Source organism: Sinocyclocheilus grahami, unplaced genomic scaffold (genome assembly GCF_001515645.1).
Source record: "Sinocyclocheilus grahami isolate Dianchi unplaced genomic scaffold, SAMN03320097.WGS_v1.1 scaffold144.1, whole genome shotgun sequence".
Taxonomy (NCBI): Eukaryota; Metazoa; Chordata; class Actinopteri; order Cypriniformes; family Cyprinidae; genus Sinocyclocheilus; species Sinocyclocheilus grahami.
In genome coordinates, this window is record NW_015505323.1 from 1,214,367 (window position 1) to 1,237,774 (window position 23,408).

General features: G+C 38.2%; 3 protein-coding genes across 4 annotated transcripts; 2 read left to right on the forward strand and 1 right to left on the reverse strand.

The window, feature by feature from the left end:
• Positions 1–211: 211 nt before the first annotated feature.
• Positions 212–7,958, forward strand: LOC107591634 (wiskott-Aldrich syndrome protein family member 2-like). Its single transcript, XM_016280849.1, has 9 exons — positions 212–364; positions 1,182–1,339; positions 1,419–1,553; positions 2,472–2,625; positions 2,796–2,913; positions 3,011–3,135; positions 4,140–4,310; positions 4,386–4,846; positions 6,996–7,958. Exons 2-9 carry the CDS (start codon positions 1,207–1,209, stop codon positions 7,151–7,153), a joined length of 1,455 nt encoding a protein of 484 aa, XP_016136335.1. The 5' UTR covers positions 212–364; positions 1,182–1,206; the 3' UTR covers positions 7,154–7,958.
• A 1,099-nt stretch (positions 7,959–9,057) lies between these two features.
• LOC107591674 (G-protein coupled receptor 12-like) lies at positions 9,058–12,006 on the reverse strand. Its single transcript, XM_016280896.1, has 2 exons — positions 11,810–12,006; positions 9,058–10,454 (listed from the first exon to the last, which is right to left on the reverse strand). The coding sequence occupies exon 2, from the start codon at positions 10,450–10,452 to the stop codon at positions 9,472–9,474; it is 981 nt and encodes a 326-aa protein (XP_016136382.1). The 5' UTR covers positions 10,453–10,454; positions 11,810–12,006; the 3' UTR covers positions 9,058–9,471.
• A 2,732-nt stretch (positions 12,007–14,738) lies between these two features.
• Positions 14,739–18,480, forward strand: LOC107591676 (CD164 sialomucin-like 2 protein). Of its 2 annotated transcripts, none has more exons than XM_016280897.1 (7): positions 14,739–14,760; positions 15,082–15,183; positions 15,757–15,861; positions 17,261–17,338; positions 17,414–17,446; positions 17,553–17,703; positions 17,864–18,480. In XM_016280897.1, exons 2-7 carry the CDS (start codon positions 15,108–15,110, stop codon positions 17,880–17,882), a joined length of 462 nt encoding a protein of 153 aa, XP_016136383.1. In that variant the 5' UTR covers positions 14,739–14,760; positions 15,082–15,107; the 3' UTR covers positions 17,883–18,480. The 2 variants fall into 2 exon arrangements, with proteins under 2 accessions (XP_016136383.1, XP_016136384.1); XM_016280898.1 differs by having other exon boundaries at positions 17,417–17,446.
• The last annotated feature ends 4,928 nt before the right edge of the window (positions 18,481–23,408 follow it).

Below are 23,408 nucleotides of genomic sequence, written 5' to 3' on the forward strand. Positions count from 1 at the left end.
TTTCAGGATTTCGCCATGTTTCGGATTTGTTCGGACTGGCCCGATGTTCAGGAATGTTGATTAGCTTTCTCCTCCGTGTAGAAACTGCGAACAGATGTTTTCAAGCCGCTAGGGTGGAGTTGCGCTTTCAAGATTCCAGTTTCCATATCCGCCCTTTTTTCTGTGATTGACGGACGCATCAGCCAATAGTATCTTTGGATTTGCACCGTCCAATGAAAAGTTACCAAACGCGGGACTGAGATGTAGCTGGCTGCCATACAGCTCTTGTAGACATTTTGTCGGCTTAGAAAATCATGGAAGGCATTAAACTCAGGAAATGGTATTGCTGAGGTAGTTGAAAGGCAAAATCTATTGATATATTCAGGTAAGACCGAGATGTACTTTATATGTGCGTAAAGTTTTAAAAAAGTCGCAGTTGGGTTTGCGAGTTGACCGTATGTAAGGTTAGGCAGCTAACGCTAATCACTTCCTGCTCCGCACAGACGCCTCAGAGGGTTTAGGCCTCCGTTACTAGATTTTGAAGCATTTTCAACGGTCGTGACGAATAACCCTATGCCAATTTGATATAGTCGAAGCTTTAACTTTGGACTGGAAATCAGTTCACTTGGAGCAACTTTGATTTGATCTTATCTTGTCACAAACAAAGTTAGGCTAGTATGTTGTGAACTAGAGCCTCCACTCCCTCCCAATGTAGGAAGTCTGATGGGTGAACATTTTTTACTTTATGCACGGGCATTATTTTCTGAATTTAATTTGAATTATATTAAACTTAAAATTAGATTCAAATGTATAAAATGATTCATATCTGTAAATTTAACAGTGAGATAGATAGGCTATATAATTGGTTATATACACGGATTCATAACATGGTGAAAGGCTATGACTAGTTGTTTGTAAAAACCACAGATGAAACCGCTTTTAAAATAAAATGTATATAAAATATGAGTAGCACGAAGATAAAAAATGTTAAAGGGTAGTTGCTCGCTGGTGTTATCTGCAGAAATTAGGATGTAAGTTGCGTATTGGCAGAAGAAACACAGCAGCAGTTTTGGTTCTGCTTTGGACAAATATAAGCCTCTGAGTGTCGGTGGGGGGAAAAGCACCAGCCCATGTCATCGATTCTACCAGCCCAGCTAATGACAGAATTTGTAAAGCATTGTTTTGTTTTTTTTGTCTCAAAGAGGAAGGTGACAGATAAGCTCCATCATGCCTTTGGTGACGCGAAACATCGAACCACGGCACCTCTGTCGCCAGTCACTGCCAAATACGATCAAGAGTGAACTGGAGTGTGTGACCAACATCACACTTGCCAACATCATTCGCCAACTTGGATCACTTAGTAAGTGTGTGTGTAATGGGGTGTATACTGAAGAAAATCAGTTTTGTGTTGCTGCTTTTAAGCCGTGATTTAATCATAGGTAAGTATGCAGAGGATGTGTTTGGCGAACTGTTTGTCCAGGCCAGCTCGTTTGCCGAACGGGTCAACACGCTGGGAGAGAGAGTGGACAAGCTGCAGGTCAAAGTCACCCAGCTGGACCCTAAAGAAGAGGAAGGTGAGAGATACTGGGTTATGCTCAACATTTTTCATTATAGTGATGTGGCATATTATTAGTCATATTTTGCTTTGGTTTAAGAAAATCTCTTTTTGGACCACACTTGTTTGCTACAGAAAACAGAATTGTCAATGCTGTGTTTGATTCTAGCAAAGTACAATTGTTTTGCATTTTTTATTTTTTTTATTTTATTCAGCATACAACACTTTTGTTTAGTTGTTTTGTATTAATATTTTATTTATTTTTTGTTTCATCTCCTTCTTTCTTTAATCAACTCTTTTTGTTTTTCTTTTGTATTATTATTTTATGTATTTAAATTAATTTTTGTTTTCTGTTTTGTGTACCCAACTCTTTTTAATTATTTTGTATTTTTTTAATTTTTTTCAAAAAAGGTTAAAGAAGGTTGAGCTGTCATTAGTGGTCTGATGACAGCAATTAGGATGGTCATAACATGACTTGTTTTTAACCAGTAACATTTAAGTTTGTTTTTCTAGAAGTGTTACACCTTTTCTTCAAGCAAAAAACCCCCAAAGAAATTCATTTCAGTATGAACCATCAGATCAGATTTCATGTGCTTTCTCATTACCTGTCACGGTAACGCCATACACAAAGGGCAGTAGCGTGACTATAGATGTATCTGAATTCACTCTCGTTTGCTCATGTGACATTCATGTCGAGCAGAGGCAAAATTAGTGGTTTTCCCCATCTACTCCCCTGTATTTCTTGGCGTCATTACTATGGCAACACAGATTTGATATAATCACTTGCAAAATGACAGTAGCCATAAATATCTGAGTGCAGTGTGAAAAAAGCCTTAATGTGTGCTTTTTTGCGCAATGATGCAAAATATGAATTAATTCCAAATGTTATCATCTTTCTTTGTTCCTTTCTTCTCCTATTTTTGCTTTCTCGTTCCAGTTTCTCTTCAGGCAGTTACCAGCCGCAAAGCCTTCCACTCCAATTTCATCCAGGATCAGCAGCTCTTCATTAGGGCATCATTACCGCAGCCTATCCAAGAGACCTATCTGACCTGCAGCCAGCCACCCCCCCTCAACAATCTGAGCTGTTACAGGTAAACACACTATCACATCTGACCTCCATTTACTGACCTTATAAAGGCAATAAAATGTAGTATTTGCATGTAAAACTCTTTATATTCATCACAATAAATTAACTGTATTACTTCAGAATATGGTTATTTTGTTTCAGTATAAGGTGGTTAAAGGGTTTTCTGTTTTTCAGGGATGATGGTAAGGAGGCTCTGAAGTTCTACACTGATCCATCTTATTTCTTTGACCTTTGGAAAGAGAAAATGCTTCAAGATACCAAGGACATTATGAAAGAGAAACGCAAACATAAGGTGGGACATAAGAGTATGATGCGTGCGTACACATGTATTGCAACACCTCGAAATACCATCCAATACCAATGTTTATTTCTGTGTTTATTGAGAGCAGAAGAAGAAAGATGACAACCTTAACCGAAGGAACTTGAACCCTCGAAAGATCAAAACACGTAAAAATGAATGGGAACGCCGGAAAATGGGGGAGGAGTTTGTTCTACCCAGAAACGATGCCATGGGGTAATAAAAACTAGGGCCAGACTGACAATATAGATCAACTGATTTCAATCCATCTTCTAACTTTGATGAACCAATATCGATTTATAAATCCCAAAAATCTGTCTTGGGTCTATGCTCTTTTCAGTTGATACTTGAAGTAAACCTTATTTGAAGCACATGTCCCATCCAATAATTGCAATACATTGTGTGGCTTGATTTTTAACAAAGTCCGAGATTTCAAATTCTGTAAATTTTATACCAGATTCAAACCATAGATGTCATTTTGATGCTCTTTCATGTGGCGTGACAGATCAGTTCAAGCAGCAGTGAACCGGTCATCTCTTCCTTTTTACTAGTTATGTTGAAAGAAACAGTACAACTTACTGAAATATATCATGTTTCATGAAATAACTCAATCAGTGTTTCAGCCGTGGAAAGACAGCTTGTGAACAGCATGTCACGTAATACCACATTTACCTCAGGAAAGGGTCCATAGCTTTTTAGTTAGCTAGAAATAATAACTCTAGGGAGGAACCTTTGCTAAATAAATGCACTGTTACAAGTTATTATTATTATTTTTCTTTTTTTACTTAAGATGTAAGTGTTGTCTTCATTATTTAAAGTTCAAATAAATAATTTATACCACCATTCATATTTTTATATTTAGAGTAGAAACATTATTATTTATTCAAATATTTAAATATATTTGTGCAATTCAAATGTTTGTACTCAACTATTTTATACAAAAATAAATATATATGGACTCTTTTGTTAATTCTAACCTTTAATAGTATTATAGTATACAGCTTTAGTTGAGTATTCCTTAAATAAATTGCCATGTGCTCTACCTGATATACAGTATGTCCAAATTTATATTAAATCGATTCATAAGCTTCTGAATAGAATTGGATTGTGAAATCTGTCAATACCCCAACACTAATAAAAAATAGCATGGTGCAGCACGACTGTTGGAGGATATTTTTGATATCTGTCTTTAATATTACTGTTTTATGTGTCACTAACAGCAACTCTTCAGAAGTGCTGAATGGCAGCATTGGCTCTGGTGATGATGGTGTTAATTACTCTGATGGCTATTTGGACCAAAGCACTAACTCCTACAGCTATGATACCGGCTCTCCTCTCCCACCTCCAATGCAAGAGGACTTCCCACCACCACCACCACCTCCAGACATGCCGTGAGTGTCTTAAAATAGCTTGCCATTTGAAGTGCAGATTCATTTTTGAGCTGACAAACGTTTATCCTCTTGCAGGTATAATGATGTATCTGGGGGTCCTCCTCCGAAGCGCGGTAGTCTTTTAAGCCCCAGTCATCCTCCACCAGCTCCACCAGCGATGCCTTCTTCTCCAGGCCGTCCAACTGTGGCTCCTCCTCTGGTACCACCACCACCTCCACCTCCCGGTGGCATGATCCCACCTCCACCACCTCTAGGTTTCGATTCGCCCCCCTGTCCCCCTCCATTCTCCAGCAATTCTGCTTCCATCCCACCTCCACCACCACTCATGGATGCCTGTACTCCAGCTCCTCCACCGCCACCCATGGCAGGTGGACCACCTCCTCCTCCCCCTCCACCACCTCCTCCAGGCCCTCCTCCACTTTCTGCTCCAGCCCCACCTCCCTCAGGAGGAGTCTCTGCTCCTGCCGCACCAAAAGCCCAGCCTGCTCCAGCCAAGGGTGATGCTCACAGCGACCTTCTTTCAGCTATCCGTCAAGGTAACATAACTACATACATTTACAAACTCTTTAAGTTCGATTCAGTCAGATTAAACAATTGGAACATAATCACATTTACCACTACTAAGTAGGGCTGCCCTCGACTAAAGATTTTTCTGGTTGACTAGTAGTTGTTCATTTTAAGCATTAGTCGACTAATTGCACGTTTATTAATAAACATTGAAATCATTATAATGAGACTTTAATTGTCTACATAGCCTATTAAGCGCTCAAGTGCACGCATGAAGCTTGCTACAGCACACCGGCAGAAGTAATGATCATGAATGTGTCAGGGAAAAACAGTAATGAGGCTGCATTAACATTTTAATAATTTATTGATAAACTAGCGCTTTCTTTGTTTTCGGTTTAAGAGAAGTCGTCGTCGACTCGTCATTTCCGCAGTAGTGGACGCACCTGCATGCATGTTTCATACGGATTACATAATCTGAGAATTTTAGTATTCCATTTGAATTGGTTCATTTAAAAGTAGACATTTCACTCTCTATAGATATACTTTCCATGTCTGTAGCTTAAGGGAAGTATACACGGAGTTTCGCGCTCAAGTTCACAGACTGAGACGGCAGAAAGCGCACCCTGTTTGCTTACAATATTTTACAAAAGTGCAATATTTTGTTGTTATTGTGAGTGCACACAAATAAATGTAGAGTAGCCTATTTTAAGAGCAAGTGAGCGCACCGGCGCTCCATCTGTCATGTAGTGAGCGCGGTACTGTTCAGCTTCCACACTCCTCACAGACACTTGAATAGCTTTTTTAACAGTTGCTGCTACTAACATATTTCAGGTGGTAAGCCATATTTGAGGTTGATGAATGATAGGTGAGCGTTTGGATGTCCTGCCCGATATATTACCACAAAGACCAGCCGTTAACGCTTCCTGTGGGTTTTTAAACATTCTTTCCTGCGAATAAGCGACTAATAAACTTTTGGTCGACCAAGCCTTTTCGCGTCGACTATTAGGGGGCAGCCCTACTGCTAAGTTAAATTTCGTGGGTGAAATCCAGTCACTCCAATAGGAATCCACGCAAGCGAAAACTAAGCAAAAACCTGCTGCTGCTTGATTTATAACTGTACATGTACACATGCTGACTGTAAATTTACTGACTTCTTTACAACTGAAATTAACATGTTTCTGGTCCGAGCTAAATTTAGGTGTGAATGGGATCCGAAACGTTTCATGATTGTGCGTTCAAACAGCATTCGGATTTCAGAAACGCATGTGGCCCCATCGCATTTGTAGTGTAAATGCTAATGTGTCATGGAAAGATGTAAAGACCTGTCTGTTTATTGTGCTAAAACAATGGCTTTAAACACCTTTGAAAGATTTTTATTTATCAGTATTTATTTCGGTTCAGTTTAGCAAAATCATATCACTGGGGGTTGTAATGCACTTAATATGTCTGTATATGGTACCATTCAAACATTTATTTGGGGTTTGTAAGATTTTAATGTTTTTGAAAGTCTCTTACGCTCACTAAAGCTGTTTATTTGATCGAAAATACAGTAAAAAGATACTGTTATAACATAATTGTTTTCTATATATATATATATATATATATATATATACAGTGGGGAAAAAAGTATTTAGCCAGCCACCAATTGTGCAAGTTCTCCCACTTAAAAAGATGAGAGAGTCCTGTAATTTTCATCATAGGTATACCTCAACTATGAGAGACAAAATGAGAAAAAAAATCCAGAAAATCACTTGCACAATTGGTGGCTGACTAAATACTTTTTTGCCCCACTGTATGTATGTGTGTAATTCATTCCTGTGATGACAAAAAGCTGAATTTTTAGTAGTCATTGCTTCAATCTTCAATGTCACATGATCCATTGGAAATCATTCTAAACATTTTCTTATTATCAATGTTGAAAATAGCTGAGCAGCTAAACCACGATACATTTTTTTAAGGATTCTTTTCATGATTTAGTTAACAAGATGAGCATTTAATTGAAATCTTACTTTTGAACAGTAGTTTTTGCAGAGTAATGTCTTACTGAACACTTATGATTGTCTTACCTAAAACAGATGTTAATACCACAAGTTAACAAGGCTTTCAGATCATTTCTACACATGTGAAATGTTTCTTAAAATGTGTCTGAGCTTGCTGCAATTGTGTCTGCGTGTGTAGGATTTAACCTGCGTAAAGTGGAGGAACAGCGAGAGCAGGAGAAGAGTGATCACATAGGAAATGATGTCGCAGCCATCCTGTCTCGTCGCATTGCCGTGGAGTGCAGCGACTCTGAGGATGATTCATCCGAATTTGATGATGATGAGTGGTCTGAGTAAAGCTATCGCCTCGCTCTTCATCACCTGTGTGATGTCGTTAAGATAATTCCTTTTAGACCTCACACTTCTCATGTTGCCGGTTTACCTGCAGTGAGGCCAAAAGCAAATAAGGGGAAGAGGGCCAAAAATTGTGTGTGTGCATCTGTGTGTTCAGAGGGTTGAGTCTAATCTAAATTAATTATTTAGTTGATAAGCCTTCTCCTTTTTCAGAGCGCCTGTGCCTCTTTATAATGTGGCCAAAGGTAAACAGAGAGAGAGAGTGTGTGTGTGTGTGTGTGTACGTACGTGTACTTCCGTATTTTCCTCTTGATGCATCCGTAACGTTTCTGTTAAAATCCCACATGATTTAACATTACGCTGTATTAACTAATCAACTAAAGCCTTCCTTACAGCCAAGACTAGACACACTTTATAATGCAAATATTTAAAATATAAGTTGTTTTGTGTCTATGATAGTTCTTGCACCTTGTAGGATGAAATAACCTTGTATTTCATTGCAGTACGTATTCACGCTCCATGACCAAACGTTTTATCTGTTTAAATGGCATCCGGCTGTGTCTGTGCTGTTTGGCAGCCCTCAGATCTGACTGAATGATGTTTGTGTCAGCCTCACAGTACTACCAGTAGTTTTTTCTTTGTTTAGCCCAAAGTGCCTGCTTCATAATGCCTGTTGTTTTAATGCCAAAGTTTTAGAAATTATGCAAGATTTTGAAATCAATGAAAAGTGAGATTGTTTTATTTGATGTATGTGGGTAATAATTTCGAGAATTTTCTATCAGCAACTGAAATAAAATCTTAAATATAATACTGTGTCTGGCTGCTGTTACAGATGTTTCATAAGAGGGTTGTGCATAGCTGAACTTTTTTTTTTTTTTTTCTACATGTTTGAGCTTGCATGTGCAGAGGTTTTTAGAGACTTCAAACTACAGCAGCACGGCAATTATTTTATACTTTGTAAATGAGATTTTAATACAAATACAAAGATTTTAAACCCATTCACTAATGGCGATAACTGTAACATTGTAATAATTGTTCTAATTCAATAAGAAACGTTCACACTACGCCTATAATTATAATGACAGAGGAATGATATCATTGGAACATTGACATTTTTTTTTCAGCTGATGAATTATCAATCAGAAATCTACCCATCTTTAAAGAGCTCAAGCATTTAAAGTGGCAGACGACAAAATGCACGCTTATAAACAACGTCGCATGTGTTTTGTTTGGTGTGAAACACTAGTTATATTTATCAATCTTGGTGTGAACGGGCCTAAATTGTCCTACTCTGCAACACAACCTTGCGGTTCTTAAAAATATCTGCTGCACAATAAATGAGGCACTAGATTGATTTTTATTGTTGGTGAAAACCATGTAACTTCATTCTATATGTTTATAGCAGTGTTATTTTAGTATTGAGATACTGTTATAGGGTTGATTTTCTTTTTAAACATTTTTTAAAATGTCTTTTTTCATGTATTCTATATATTTTAATTAATTTTCATTTCCGTTTTAGTTATTTTATTTAAACTAAATGAAAATTAGACATGTTTTTCCATATTTTGTTTCGAGTAATGGACGTTTTTTTATGGTATTAGTTAACTTTAATAGCCTTGATTCAAAGCCAATTTATTTGGGTTAATGTTTCAAATCTTAATTTTTGATATAAAAAGTTTGCTGAAAATACAACAGAAAATGTACAAAAGTTACAATTTATTCATTATAAACATTTTCCATAAAACATCTCATCTCAACAACATAACATTCATTCATACTTCTGGACATTTTGTGCAACATTAATACATAGTAAATGCAAACAAGACGTTTATGAAGTATAAAAAACATCTGTCCGAATAACAAATGGCAAATAATTTGATCATTAAATACAAAAAATATTCAACCAAGTTTCATTTTAAAAGTCAAGTCATTGTAAAGTGCAAATGATTTTGATTCCATCAGTAAACTCTGAACTTCAGAGGATGTAAAATGAGGCACACATCTGAGACATTAAAGCGGACAGGAGGGTTTCTGCGTGAACCCTTTTAGTTGGCTATTAGCTGAAAGGATACAGTGGCAGTCTGCTCAGTATAAAATAAAAAAGGGCACACACAGTTCCATAAACCCTTTTTACCACGTAATAAATGATGCAGATGAGATCAGGTCACTGACAGTAGTCATGTTAACACCGTTGAGACAGGAGATTTGGCAACTGGCACAGTGATATTCCCAAACAGGAACAGACATAAAATGTGAAACGGAATCTTGTATGGCACCATAGAATCTTCCGAAGTGTGCAGACGTGCTTACAGCACATGATGTTAGACATCACTGGGAGTGTGTGTGTTTTTGTTGGGTGTGTTTGGTAGACAACAGCAGCAGGCCTGTCGCAGCACTCTCTGTATGTGTGTGTTTCTGTAGGCATAGATCAGTGGGTTCAGCATAGAGTTTCCTGTGAGCGGAACCAATGTGGCATAAGTATACAGAGCTGGGGACGATCCATCGCCCAAGAGACCATACAAGGCGAAGGGCATCCAGCAGCTAGCAAATGTGGCGAGGATGAGGGCAAGCGTGTGAACCCGACGGCGCGTGTGCGTGCGCGCAGATGGGAGCGTGTGTCTCTGGAGGGCGATTTGGTGCGAGTGGCGAAGTACGACCCGGCAGATACGGGTGTTGAGCTGCAGCATCAGAGCCAAGGTCAGCAGGAAGCCGCTGCACAGGGTTGCCAGGTGCACTCGGGTCAAAGGGCGAAGAACGCTGCAGGATTCTTTATCATGCAAGCAATTCCAGCCCATGGCAGGCAGGGCACCTTGAAGACCCGCAAGAGTCCAGCCGACAGCCAGAGCGCAGCGTGTTTGCGTGTGCGTGCGGCGGGATCCGTAAGTCAGAGCGCGATGTAGTGAGAGGAAACGGTCCAGGGTGATTACCAACAGGGAGAACACGGACGCACTGAACGCGCTGACTAACAGACCCACACTCCCCAGTTCTAGAGCTTCTGAGTACACACACCGACGAGACAGGAAGTGCAAAAGGAGTCCCACCCCTGCCAGGAAGTCCGCCCAGGCCAGGCTGCCAATTAGCAGGAACATAGGTGCCCGTAGAGATGACGAGGAGAAGATGGTGGCCACGACGATTGCATTTTCACAGCAAATCAGGGCTCCTGATATGCACAGAGCCACGTCCCATGGAGTCATCACTGTGGCCTCCAGGAGTTTGGGGGTGACGTGGGAAGGGGTGAGTTCCAACAGTTGGTCCATCGCCAAGATGACTTCTAAGCCCACTGCAGAGTTATTCAGAGCCATTACTGTGGGAGAGTGAGAAAAGATGTAGTCACACAATCCACAGCACGGTGACTGTCACATATTCTGTTGAGCACTAGAGCTCCTGGGCTCCACTCCAAGGCCTGACCTCATAATGACATGCAGATTAAGATGAACAGCAGTTTACAACATCCTATTCAAACTGTCACCCCTAGTTTGCACACTACTGTACTACTGGAGATGCCGGCAAAGGCAAAAGCTAATGAAACACTTTATTAGTCAGTCTCAAAATGCATACATTGCACATTTGATTAGAATTTTTAAGTTTACATTACAATTACAATATTATTTTAATGTAAAAAGTATATTTAATTGTATGTAAGAATTCTGCAATATGAACCTGTTACATAATATAATACAATATAATATAATATATGCTACTGTTCAAAGGTTTGGGGTTGGTAAGATTTTTTTATGTTTTTGAAAGAAGTCTCTTATGCTCACCAAGGCTGCTTTCATTTGATCAACAACACAGTAATATAGTGAAATATTAAAATGTAAAATAACTGTCTTCTATTAATATATTTTAAAACATAATTTATTCCTGTGATGGCAAAGATGAATTTTCAGCAGCCATTAGTGTCACATGATCATTCAGAAACCATTCTAATTTGCTGATTTGCTGCTCAAGAAGCATGTCTTACTATTACCAATACTGAAAACAGCTGCTGCTTTTTTTCTAAAATTCTAAATGACTTTGCTGTCACAATATAATATATTATTCATCAATTTTTATATTAATATAATACAACAAAATGTTAATATTTTGTCTGTATATATGCATATTGGGTTGGTGAAGGTTACGTTTTATGTTGTTTATTAACTGCATATTGCCTTATTTTAGTGTTTTAGTGTCATGTGGTATTTTGTCTATGCATAGGTAATGTGCATTTACATTCATGTTTATTTAGTCATTGTTCATGGAAAGGCTAATTTTGAACTTTAAGCTAACATGTATTTGACATCTTTTATTATCATCATCCAAAACTGAACTCACATTATTCATATGGCATTATCATTTATATTAATTCAAATAAACTTGCAACAATTACACACAACTCATAATTTTAATAGGTTTATAAGCAAACTAAATATTTCCAGGTATCGCCTGAATCCTGCAGGGTTGGGAATCACCGTTTTTAAGTTCAAAGCGCTCTTCAAGCAGACTGATGTAACATACGAGGTTATGTAAAATACACAAGCACCAAAAATGCCATCCCGTATTGACTTGAATATTCTCGCTGTATTTGCACGGCGAATTTCTCACAGCAAAGCTACGAGTCACCTTGAATTTAACAAGAATTCACAGAGTAGATAAAGATGCATAAAACAGACTTACGGAAGCTGTAGAAGATTGCAAAGGACAATTCTTCACGCCACCATCCAGCTGAAGGTCTCTTGGAGCGCGCGCTGAAATCTGAGCTCGAGCTGCCGGTGAAGAACCGGGGCAAATCCAGTTCTTGAGAAAACGATATTTTGTTCTTCCTGCAAAGCGAGGTTCCTTCGTGGCTCCGCTGTATTCGGTCTTTCGATGTAACACTCAGCTCCGGTGGGCTGCGAGCTATACCCTCACCGATTCCCCTCTGACGTCAGTTACGATGATGAGGGCCGATTCTGCCACGGTCGACCAATCAGGAGACTCTCAGGGACACCAGCCTCTGTCGTAATTTCATTCATAAAAATACCGCATTCTTTCACCCCGCCCACTGCGACGGCGGGAGAGAAGACAAAAGTGTCATCAAACGGCCTTGTTAAAGGCAGTTCCTGCGTGGACCAAAATACACTGGGCCTTCATAAAAAAAATCACTGATAAACTATACATTTATAACTAGTAAACTTATCTCAAAATACAAAAAGCTGGCCGAATCAAGCGTGTGATTTGCGTGCACGTGACCGAGTGTGATTGAGAGAGAAGTGAGCGTGAGTCACTGCTGTCCCTGGTGCTGAAACATTTGCTTGCTTCGTTGATTGTGACGTAAATTGTGCCGCATTGGGGTACGTGGCACAACTCTACGATCAATTTCACCTCTACCATAAAATCCCACGTGCTCATCTATAACCTTTTATAAGTGACGAAGCTAAAATGTACACTGTCGCAAACAAGGAACTCGCGCACGCATGTTAAATGTTACTATTCGGGTGACTGAAGGTTATAACTATGACATAATTTCTCTGCAGATGATGGAGATTATGGCGCTTCCCGGCAGATTTGGCTCGTGGGCGTCGCAGTGCTCGCGTGGCTCTGCATTTCAGTGAAGCAGGTGGGCGAGCGCTACAATACTGGGGAACTCTCGTGTTCTCTATAAAAGGACATGCGCTTCCGGTGGTCGCCAGCTGGGGAATCTTATAAGCAATACCGCCTAAAGCTTTCTGTGGTCAGGGAGAGTAGCTGTAAGTGTCAGTTGATGATTCTGAACAATTTATTGAACAATCCATCTTTAAGAACTGCTATGACTGGCTAAACTGGGGTCTTGTTGGTAAAAGTATGTTCTACAATAAAATTATAATAATACATTTAAATGAACAGTATTATATATCATTTTAAATCACTCAGTCAACCTAAATACATTAGAGTACACCAACAAGACTACATTTTAAGGATCAGTGTGAACAACCTCCTTAAGGTCATTGCACAATGTTACCAGTTTCTAAATGCAGCTAACTGCTTTCCAGGATTACCAGCTGGTGCCCTTTCAGTGTTTATTTGATCCATCCCTGATAACCTGTAAATATATATTTTAGTAATTTTGTATATTTTGACCTGATGCACTTCATGTGTCTCCACCAATCAAATATATAGCATAAGCTCATTTCTGGGGTTCAGTATGTTTGATGCTGTGAGATTATGTCAATGAGAGAATCATTTGAAAAGGATGTTTAGAAATAAGAGCACAGACACTGTTTAACATTTCACTGTTGTATCTCCTTGAGCTTCTATTTGGCGGGAAGTCTGTGTGTGCGTGTGGTGGGGGGTGTACTGCGGAATTTCTCCCAGTTACCTAATATCTGCAGAGCGCATGCGCGGCTTTATCTCTCTGCACCTAGTTCTCCATAGAGAAGGACGCCCACTCTCTCTCTATTCACACGGTTTGGCACTACCTATTGATCTGTCAGTGCATCGTGAGACATTACACAACAGTATAAGGAGTGATGGTGTGGGTTAGGGAGATTTTCTGTGGGTTTTAATTGAACAGTGGGTAGGCACTGAATTTATTGTAAAAGCAAATGCTGACCTGATTTGCACTGATCCTAGATGTGGCAACGATAGACTGCTTCCTCCTACATAAGCATGCATTCCCACATCTACACATATACATTCCTTATATCATCGCCTCCTCTGCTCAGTTTATTATGCTGTGACTTTTAATTACAATTTAAAAAATGAGCATCCAGGAGGACGAGGATGCAGAGGACTTGAGGGATAGAGAAAGGAGAACTTGTTATGTAACTATGCCAAACTCTGGCTCTCTTGCTCTGGCCCTGTTCTTGAATGAAGCAAAAAATACTTTTCCTGACTAAAATATATTTCAAATGTACAATAATTGTGTTGAACAAAGCACAGCTTTAGTTTAAACCTTCAAATGCCAAAATATATGACAAAATGTACTTCAGTGGAGCAAGAAAAAACATTTCCGATTTCAAAATGCATTTTGTGTAAAAACTAAATGTATTTTTTTATGTTGGATTGTGTAAACATAGTTATAATATATTTTGTGTGAAAATATACAAGAAATCACATATAAAATGGCCAAAAATAAATGAGGAAATATAAGTAATTAATATAAGTAACTTAAACATATTGAAAATATATTTATGCAAATATATTTTAAAAACCTACATTAGCAATATAACATTTTTTTGTGTATTTAAAATATATTTAAAACATTGCATCCACACAGCCTTTTAGTCTTTTACACTACAATGCTTTATCTCAAAACCTTTTCTGGGCCAGAGACAATCAAACAGAAAGAAGGTCAAAAAGAACCAGTATGGACATGCTGGTGACTGTTTATAATGGTCTGGTGGCACAGGAGACCAGCATCTGCTGGAAGTGAGATGTGACAAATTTCTGCAGTCTGCTTGTGAAAAGGCACAATATCTTCAGCGGTGTGGATATCAAGACATGGTCATTTGCCATTTGGTTGCCATGTTACCTGTCTCACATTACACACCTTCCAGTCTCACTGAATCAGAGGGCATGACGTCAACACACACGCTCCTCACAGTTCACAACGACCTTTCGTCTGGAGGACACAGACATTTAGGACTGGATATTAGCTTGACAGGCATGTGTGTGTTTATGGCTTTTACTCTTTAAGTTACTAGTTTTAAGCTTTCTGAAGCGAGGTTAAGTTGTTTCTCAGTTCATTAAGTGTTTCATTTTTAACTTGTTGGTGTCTAGTGCTTGTATCAAACTTTAGTTGCATTATTGGAGTCAGTGTTTAGCAGAGTAAGTCTGACTAGGAAAAGTTAAGATTGTTAGACTGATTCAAAGCTAAATAGTGTTTCAGTCATACTGTATGTGGTCACTTTATTGATAATTTAAGTCAGCATTGTCTGTTCTAAATGAGGAGCTTTGAGCATTGTGCTCACAGTGTGTGTTTATTACAGGTGGGATTACTGACGATTTTTTGAGGATGAGGTGTGTGTGGGCCGCACTCTGTGGGACTGTACTGCTAACGCAGGTTATTATAACCAATTCACAAACCTCAGGTAAGTGTCAATACAACAATGAGCTTGTATATAATGCTTAAGTATCTTAACCTTAAAAAAATCGGTTTTAGCTAGTTTTTTTTTTTTTAGCTAAAATGTTAACATTCCGCAAATCTAACCTCCTTTGATTCCTGGCCCATATTCAATTGATTCACTTTTCTTTTTAGTTATTTTAATCATTCTATTGAATGATTTTAGCTCATAAAAAAATTAATGTCAACCTAAATATTTTATTTGTGAGTTTTGATAAATCAGTTCTTGTATTAAAGCACGGTTTTAGAGTCAAATTTGTCAAGTCTGAGAAAAAAAGGACGCATTAGCTAGAAAAGCAGGTCTTGTGGTAAGTCTCTTTTGTTCTCTTGCATTTGAGTGCTGCTGAAAAACACTTACATTTATTAAGAGATTCAGCTGTATCAAAAAGAACAGCACAACATTTCTTTCTCTCTTTTACAATGTTATTTATCTTTAATTTAATTGATAACATTTCTAGCTTTCTCTCTCAAACATATGTGAGTGTCGTGTGAGCAGGTGAGAATATAAGCTTACACTTTTTATCTCTTGATGGACTGACAGATTCATTCATTGGGGGCTGTTCTCAGTTTGATTCGTGTAATGGCTGCATCAGCGGAGACTCGGCCACCAACCTGACACGATGTGTGTGGCAAAGTTGTAATGACGGTAAAAAAAATATATACATGTAGCATTTGAGTTCAAATGTATTCTCCTGTGCAATGTCTCTGTTGTTTGTGCGCGCACACACACTTACAGAGGATCCCACTGAAGGACATGTGATCCTAGCCACGGAGAGCGATCTCAGGAACAACCCGGTGAATTATTCAAACACAGGCACACGCGCAGTTACAGCACAGACATCAGTCTTAGTAAATAATTCAACACCATTATCTACCCTCCTGGAAATATGTGAGGAGACATGAGGAGAGAAAGAGAGAGAGAGATGTTCAACAAGAAGCAGCTTCGTTTAGTCTATTCATGCTCTGTTGCCAAGGCAACCAACTCTGTCACCCAGTCTCTCTTGCTCTTTTAGACTCATATCTAAAATACAACTAGGTTTACATGCTCACCTTTGCTTTACACACTAAAATAAACAACCAACAGGATGTTTAGAAAACAAAGACTGAATGACATTATAGTGCTTTTTACTCGACTACTTGTCAAATAAATAAATACATGACTTGAAATATTGATTTAAATTGATATTATTTTCTATGATTGTAATCCTAAATTCATTATGTTTTCATTGTCATGTTACCTACCAGTTGTGTCGCTTCACTTCCATTTACAAATCCTCTCTTGTGGCCTCGCGTCCATAAGACGTACACTTCAGAATCTCGCTAGAAGTAGAAGGTCATCCGGGAACTTTTCGCCTACTGTTTTATGAATACTTTACATACTTATCACATACTATTTTTTCGCCTACTACATTTCAAAGTATGTATGTAGCCTATTACTGTGACCAAGATAGCGTCAGTTGCCTATGAAGCACGTGCTGTAAACGGTACAACTAGTTGTTCAACAAACCAGTGTGTTGCACTGTTTTTGTTCAGTTAAAACAATCGGAAGCGTCTGACACCGGCGGTCTCGCATATTTAAGTTAAATTAAAAATGGCCTTGTCCGCTCTTTTTAAAAATAAGCAGGATACATAACTCATAAGTCAGCCCTCGTGGACAGTCCGCGTGGACTTGTTCAGAAAAAACAGTGCCGGTGATTTGAGCACTTGTAATATCAAAAATATCAGACCGCTGGAAGGCGCCATAGATCTTAGTCAGGGTAGCGCCATAATCAATTTTTCAAAGGAATGAAAGGCTCTATGAGGGATAGAAGTACAGCGTTCAATGGGTTTTTACTGTTGTTGGGTTGTACCAACGTATTGTTTTTTTCCAGCTGACGAAACGTCTTATTGAAGAAAAAACTTATTGTATTGAAAGTCATTGTGAAAATTACTATTGACCTCTGTTGATCAGAATCAAGTGTTCAAGAGAGCCATGTAATAAAACAGATAAATTCCCTTCTTACCTGAAGGTGACTGAATGTTAGTAGTATGTATTTCATTTTCAGGAAATGACACACGATGCATGTCTGACACTGAAGATTCTGGGGGCTGCTCTGTCTACAATGAGACCGGCATGTGCCAAAGTGAGCAAAAATTTGCATATTTGCAAATTAATGTGTGTGTATGCAAATTAATGTGTGTGTATTTGTTTATTGTAGCAGATGGTGGCTCCGCTGATGGTGGTGGCAAAGGTGAGGCATTTGATTTTCACTGTATAAATCCTATTATGCCTATTTTTGTTGTTGTTTATTGCATTCTCTTTTTTCATTTTCTTTCATAACACAATCACAAATACAGATACAACCCCTGGGTCAGGCCCTGATTTCTCTCAAGCATCATTTGACCTGTCCAGCTTCATTGGAGGAATCATCCTGGTGTTGGTGTTGCAGGCTGGGGCTTTTTTTGCCATGCGGTTCCTCAAAACAAAAGACAGCTCTTATGAAACTATGTGAGTAATAATCATTTATTAACTGAATGTGAGCTTTTTCTTGATCACTTTTGGTCTTCAATGTTTAATGCAGTATGTAGGAACAACAAGGGCATGTAGGTACAGAGGGATTAATTCTGTATGTGTAGATCATTAACTGTTTTGCCCCCTTCTCTTTCAGTGATCAACCTCAGTCATGAATGAGTCATGAATGGGAGAGAAAATTATGGAACAAAACAAAAAGAAAAGCAGATACTCAAAGGAATGGATGCTGCATTGGGGAGAAGTCTTTAGACACGGGTTTTCTCTTTTTGCTTGTCCTAAAACCTTATTAGCTTGTTAATTGCTTTGGTTAAATCACCAGTTCTTGAATGATAAAAACTATTTTTTGTGTACAGAAGAGAGAAATGTGAAAAGCAAATGATATAGATGTGGTATGACATATATATAGGAAATTATTCACATTTGAGCATGGGTATATCATCGGCTCTTGTGGAGTGAGTTCTTAACTCTTTAAGGTGATTTCAATCTCTGGTTTGGCTCTGTTTCTGTTAGTTTGAATTGAAAGATTGTTGCACTATTTTAATATTTTGAATAATTGCATGCCGTTATATCTGTTTTGTAGATAGTTACATAGACTCATGTAGCATTGAGTTTGAATGAAAATTGAAGCAATAAAGTAATTAGACTCTGGAATGTTATACAGCGTTCACCCTGTAGCTGTCAGTAGAACGACATTTTTAACAACCTAAACCTCTCTGGGCCTGGAGGATGTATTCTTAATAAACCACTTACAAGAATTAACATATTTTGTGCTTTTGACAGTATCTTCAGTATCTTAAAGGGTCCTTCATTTATTTTCTCTTTAATCAACTTTCAACATAAATTTTCCCAGCCTACCTCGATTTTACAAACAACTCTTTTTCCCTGTAGATGTCTTGCAGTATTTCAGAGTTGAAATATTCTTGCAGATACTTCAGGTCCTTGTGACAATGTTTTTCATCAGTCAAACAGAGTACTGAATTAAGAAACTGAGTTTTAATACCATTTAAGAAATGGGCATGTAATGTAATATCTCCACCGCAAAAAAAAAAAACCTGTATCAACTTCCTCTTAAGCTTTTAACCTTGCTAGGTCATAAAACATATACTCTGTGAGGACATATTCAAGTAAACAGGATAAATATAAAAAAAAAAAACGTAAGAAAACAAAATAAACAATATATACATGGACATATAACATACAAATATTAACTGTACCATCTATGGAGATACAAGCAGGAGTATCTCTTAAGGATATAACATAGGCATAAAACACAAGCTTATATCCTTAAACAAAATATAACGATTAACTGATCATATTTTCTGTAAAAGAATAATGAAAGATATAAGGAATACAGTAAATATATGAAACAGTGACTGTATGATGAAAATATGGTATGCAGTGAACAAATTGATATTCTGAATATAATGAGAAAGATAAAAATTAAACACCAGGTGCAGTGAAAAGTGAGGAGTAACTCTTCATTATCTCACTCAGATAACATTCAAGGACAAAGCCTCTGTGTCTGGTCTTGAAGAAACAAGAGAAGGAAAATATATATTTGCACCATATTTAAAACTACTAAACACATAAACAAACAAGAAAAAAAAAACTGTATAATCAGAGCTAGAGAATAAAAGTAAATATGAATTATCAGGCAGTTTCCTCAGAGGTGCCATTGTTTACATTAACTATAGCATTCTCCCCAATAATCTGCGGTGGGATGAGGTTTTACTTTTGAATGGGAAGTGTGAGTAACCTTTCACCAATGAATTAAAACTAGGAATAATAAATACATTTGTTCTGTAAAGGCTGGTTTTTGGAGAAATTGGAGAGGAAGGAGAAGACTCTCGTGTTAAATATTCTTGGAAGTCAACAAGTCATACTGCATTCTTTGTAGACCATAGTATAACACTTCCTGAGTCAAAAAGTTCATACGATGCCACCGAATTCACGAATCATTCTCAACATATACTGCCACCCAAAAAAAAAGCAGCCAATCAAATTCACAACTAATAGCACAAATAGGGTGGAAAGAAAGCTGTTTCAAGACTTTTATTAGTGTTTGTTTGGGCATTTAGGGCTTTTTCAGGCTTGTTTGGGGCATGTTTGGAGCTTGTTACAGGCCGAAAACTGGAATGTTGCTGATTTGATGCCCGCCAACCTCAAAATCATGCCCAGACTGACTGGTCTGCATTAAGTACTCACTGTTGTGCATGAGAGACCAGGAAATTAATTTGTTGCTTGTCACATACTTAAAATATCTTACAATCAGTTTATGTTTATCCTCTCATAGCTGTAAACAATACCTGCAACACAGTAAAAAACACAGTATCTTTCCAATTCAGGGCTGACTGTCACCAGGACAGACATCCACCAGCTAAAAAGGAGTGAATAAAAACATAGACATAAAATGGAAAACAACACATCCAAGCAGACTTTATAGAAACATTATCGTCATTAATGTAGTATGAAGCAAGCAAGAGTTGTAAGAATGTATATGTGTTAGTGGATTGAACTATTGACCTGCCTGCATAATTGGACCTTTATGTGTGGGGGTTTAAAAGCAATCCTCCCTTTGGCCAGACCCCCATTCACCTCTCAGATAAAACATGGCATGAATAAATGCACGTAAGAAGAATGTGAATAACTATAGATTATATAATAGTATAATTTGCTACCTTTTTTTCCCAACAGGAGAGATGTATCATCTGTTTTCTTCTACCAGTAATGCATTTCTGTGTTAGAGCCCTTTTTGCAGTTCAAATTCTGTTCAGATCACCATAATGTGGGTTAGTTCACCCAAAAAAGAAAATTAGCCCATAAATTACTCACCCTCAAGTCATCCTAGGTGTATATGACTTTCTTCTTTCAGACGAATCCAGTCGGAGATATATTAAAAATGGTCTTTGATCTTTCAAGCTGTTTAATGGCACTCAGCAGGTATTACAGTGCATCAGTCCAAAAGAAGTTAAATAAAAAGCGCCCATCCTTAATAAAAAAGTGTCTCACACGGCTCCGGGGGGTGAACAAAGTCCTCCTGTAGCGAATCAATGCGTTTTTGTAAGAAAAATAACCATATTTAAAACGTAATAATCAATTTAATCTAGCTTGCGCTCAATGTTGTACACGGAAGCAGTTCCAGGCTGATGACGTATGAGTTCGGCTTTGCGCATGCGCTGCTCAGAAGTGACGAATGCGGAAGCGCAGGGAAGAGATCAAAACAAAACAACGGTCACGAATTAGAAGTACAAAACGAGGATTTGTAAAGAAGAATGTTGGAGGATTTAGATATAAGCCAAGAGGAGACTGGTTTTCTTTTGCTAAAGTAAGGAAACTTTGCTTCCTTTGCTTCTGTTAACAAACGTTGGTTTTCACGAGACTGACCGGCGCATGCGCAAAGCTGACCTCATACGTCATCAGCCCGGAGCTGCTTCCGTGTACAACTGTTGGCGCAAGCTACATTAAAGGGGTCATATGATGCGATTTCAAGTTTTCCTTTCTCTTTGGAGTGTTACAAGCTGATTGTGCATAGATAAGATCCCTGAAGTTGCAAAGACTAAAGTCTCAAAACCAAAGAGATATTCTTTATCAAAGGTAAGATTCTGCCACGCCCTCCTAAAACGGCTCGTTCTAACACGCCCCCACATATCTACCTCACTATGTGGAAATATTTGCTTAATGCCGCCCAAATGTGCACGCAAAGAAAGAAGGCGTTTTTTTTTACCTGCATTTTAATTTATGCATTTTGTGTTTTGGGGTTACAATGGATAATGGATAATGGATAACAGATAATGTCCTGGAAAATTACTAGTACCTTTTCCATTTTTCTAGATATTTTTCTTACAGTGTACTAACTGATCAACAATTGCAGGTACAAGCTACTAACAAGGTGTATCATAAATGAACAATTATTAAACTATTATTATTATTATTGTCAAATTGAACAGTTGCAAATAGCAATAACTTAATTCATGTGATGTGTGTACTGCTAGGCAACTTTGGTTTCCTCTTTTTGTGAAATTTAGATGGAAATGTGTACCTTTTTATTGTTTGAGTCACTTATCAAAAGTTGCTAAAAGTAGCCAAATAAAATAAAAAAAATAGCTAAATTTGTTGCTAGGTGCTTTTGGAAGAAAAAGTTGCTAGGGTAGTCTGAAAAGTTGTTAAATTTAGCAACACAACTGCTAAGTTGGCAACACTGCGTAAGGGGGTAATCTATTACTGTAACTGTCAAATATGGCTTTACAGAGCTCAACGGCTCTGGCCCGAGCAGATATAAACAAAACGCTATTGGCTATTTTAAAAAGGGGGTGGGGCTCCTCGATATGTCCCACCCTGTCTTCCTGTTTCAGTTTAAATTACGTCACCCAATAGAAAAACGCTGCGTGTTTCAAGCAAAGGCACTTCTTTGCTTCAGGCCAGGGGTCCTATTATGCTCTTTTTCAAAGTCTTGATTTTGTTTTGGGGGTGTACTAGAACAGGCTCTCATACTAGGTTGTTCGAAAAACACATTAATTTTCACATATTTTACATTATAACAACACCTCTCTCCCCAGTCTGGCATGAATGGCTCGAAGAGTTCCTGTATCAAATGAAGGCCCGCCTTCTGAAATACAAAATGTGCTGTGATTGGTTAGCTGGGCCAGTGTATGTTGTGATTGGCAGCACTTGGCGCCTGGTCGGGAAATGTCATGCCCCTTACCATAGCCACCTGCGAGCTTCAGTGTAAATATTGTGTCAAAATCAAATCAATTTGAGCGCGATTTAAACCCGGATGACTGTAACCACTCTAAGTTCGTCTGCCTTGGGAAACCTAGCGTGTCTCCGACATAATAGTGATAACACTCATTGCCTTCTCTAGTGCAGCTCAACCAGGTCTCGTCTCATTCGTCGATATTTGTGATATCACAAATCCCGGAAAATATGCCTTGTAGTCCAAACGAGTCGTTCATTGTAGTTTTTGAAAAGTGATTTCTGTTAAATAAAATATCTCCTTTTGAAGTGGATTTTGAGCTTTGTAACTTTGCAGATCTTTTTTATGCTCAAACAGCAACATTACAGACTAACTAAAGTTGAAAAAGTGAAAAGGCATAATATGACTTTTATTTAATTCCGCGTGAACCGGAAGTTCCTGACGACTTTATTTCAATGTAGTGACGTATTTCCATCTGAAACGGAATATTGAATAGAGGGCAGGGTTTTATTTTAGCGCTCTTCCCCTCTGTCTCTCACTCGTAGCAACCTAACGGTTGGAGGGGTGTGTTTAAGGATATTCTGCCCAAGCCTTCATCAGAGAAGGAATGCCATTCCAGAGCAGAAGTAAATGTTCAAATTTTGATTAAAGATTATCAAAACAATCAATTTTTTTCAGCGAATTAACTTGCACAAATTAATTGTTCACATTAAGACTAGCAATGTACGCTAATAAAGTAAATAAAGTCCATTTTGATTTCATGCGGACTTTAATCTTACATATGATGGTTGATGTGCTACTTTACTATCCACCTTTTTCTTCAACGCGGAAGTAAGCCTATGGGTGAGACTTCCGGTTCATTAGCCGCTATAGGTAAATAACGAGGAGAATAACAACTTGCAGTAAACGGTAAAACTGTTTGCACTACAAACCAGTGTGTTCATAATTAAGATAATACATTAAAATAATATAAGACGCACCAACTTTC

Excerpts from the sequence above, each read along its gene's own strand:
- LOC107591634 (XM_016280849.1), top strand. The coding sequence starts at position 1,207 with ATGCCTTTGGTGACGCGAAACATCGAACCACGGCACCTCTGTCGCCAG. Across the intron at positions 1,340-1,418 it reads TCGCCAACTTGGATCACTTA|GTAAGTATGCAGAGGATGTG; the intron begins GTAAGTGTGTGT and ends ATTTAATCATAG. Across the intron at positions 2,626-2,795 it reads AACAATCTGAGCTGTTACAG|GGATGATGGTAAGGAGGCTC; the intron begins GTAAACACACTA and ends TCTGTTTTTCAG.
- LOC107591674 (XM_016280896.1), bottom strand. The coding sequence starts at position 10,452 with ATGGCTCTGAATAACTCTGCAGTGGGCTTAGAAGTCATCTTGGCGATG.
- LOC107591676 (XM_016280897.1), top strand. The coding sequence starts at position 15,108 with ATGAGGTGTGTGTGGGCCGCACTCTGTGGGACTGTACTGCTAACGCAG. Across the intron at positions 15,184-15,756 it reads AACCAATTCACAAACCTCAG|ATTCATTCATTGGGGGCTGT; the intron begins GTAAGTGTCAAT and ends ATGGACTGACAG. Across the intron at positions 17,447-17,552 it reads CGCTGATGGTGGTGGCAAAG|ATACAACCCCTGGGTCAGGC; the intron begins GTGAGGCATTTG and ends TCACAAATACAG.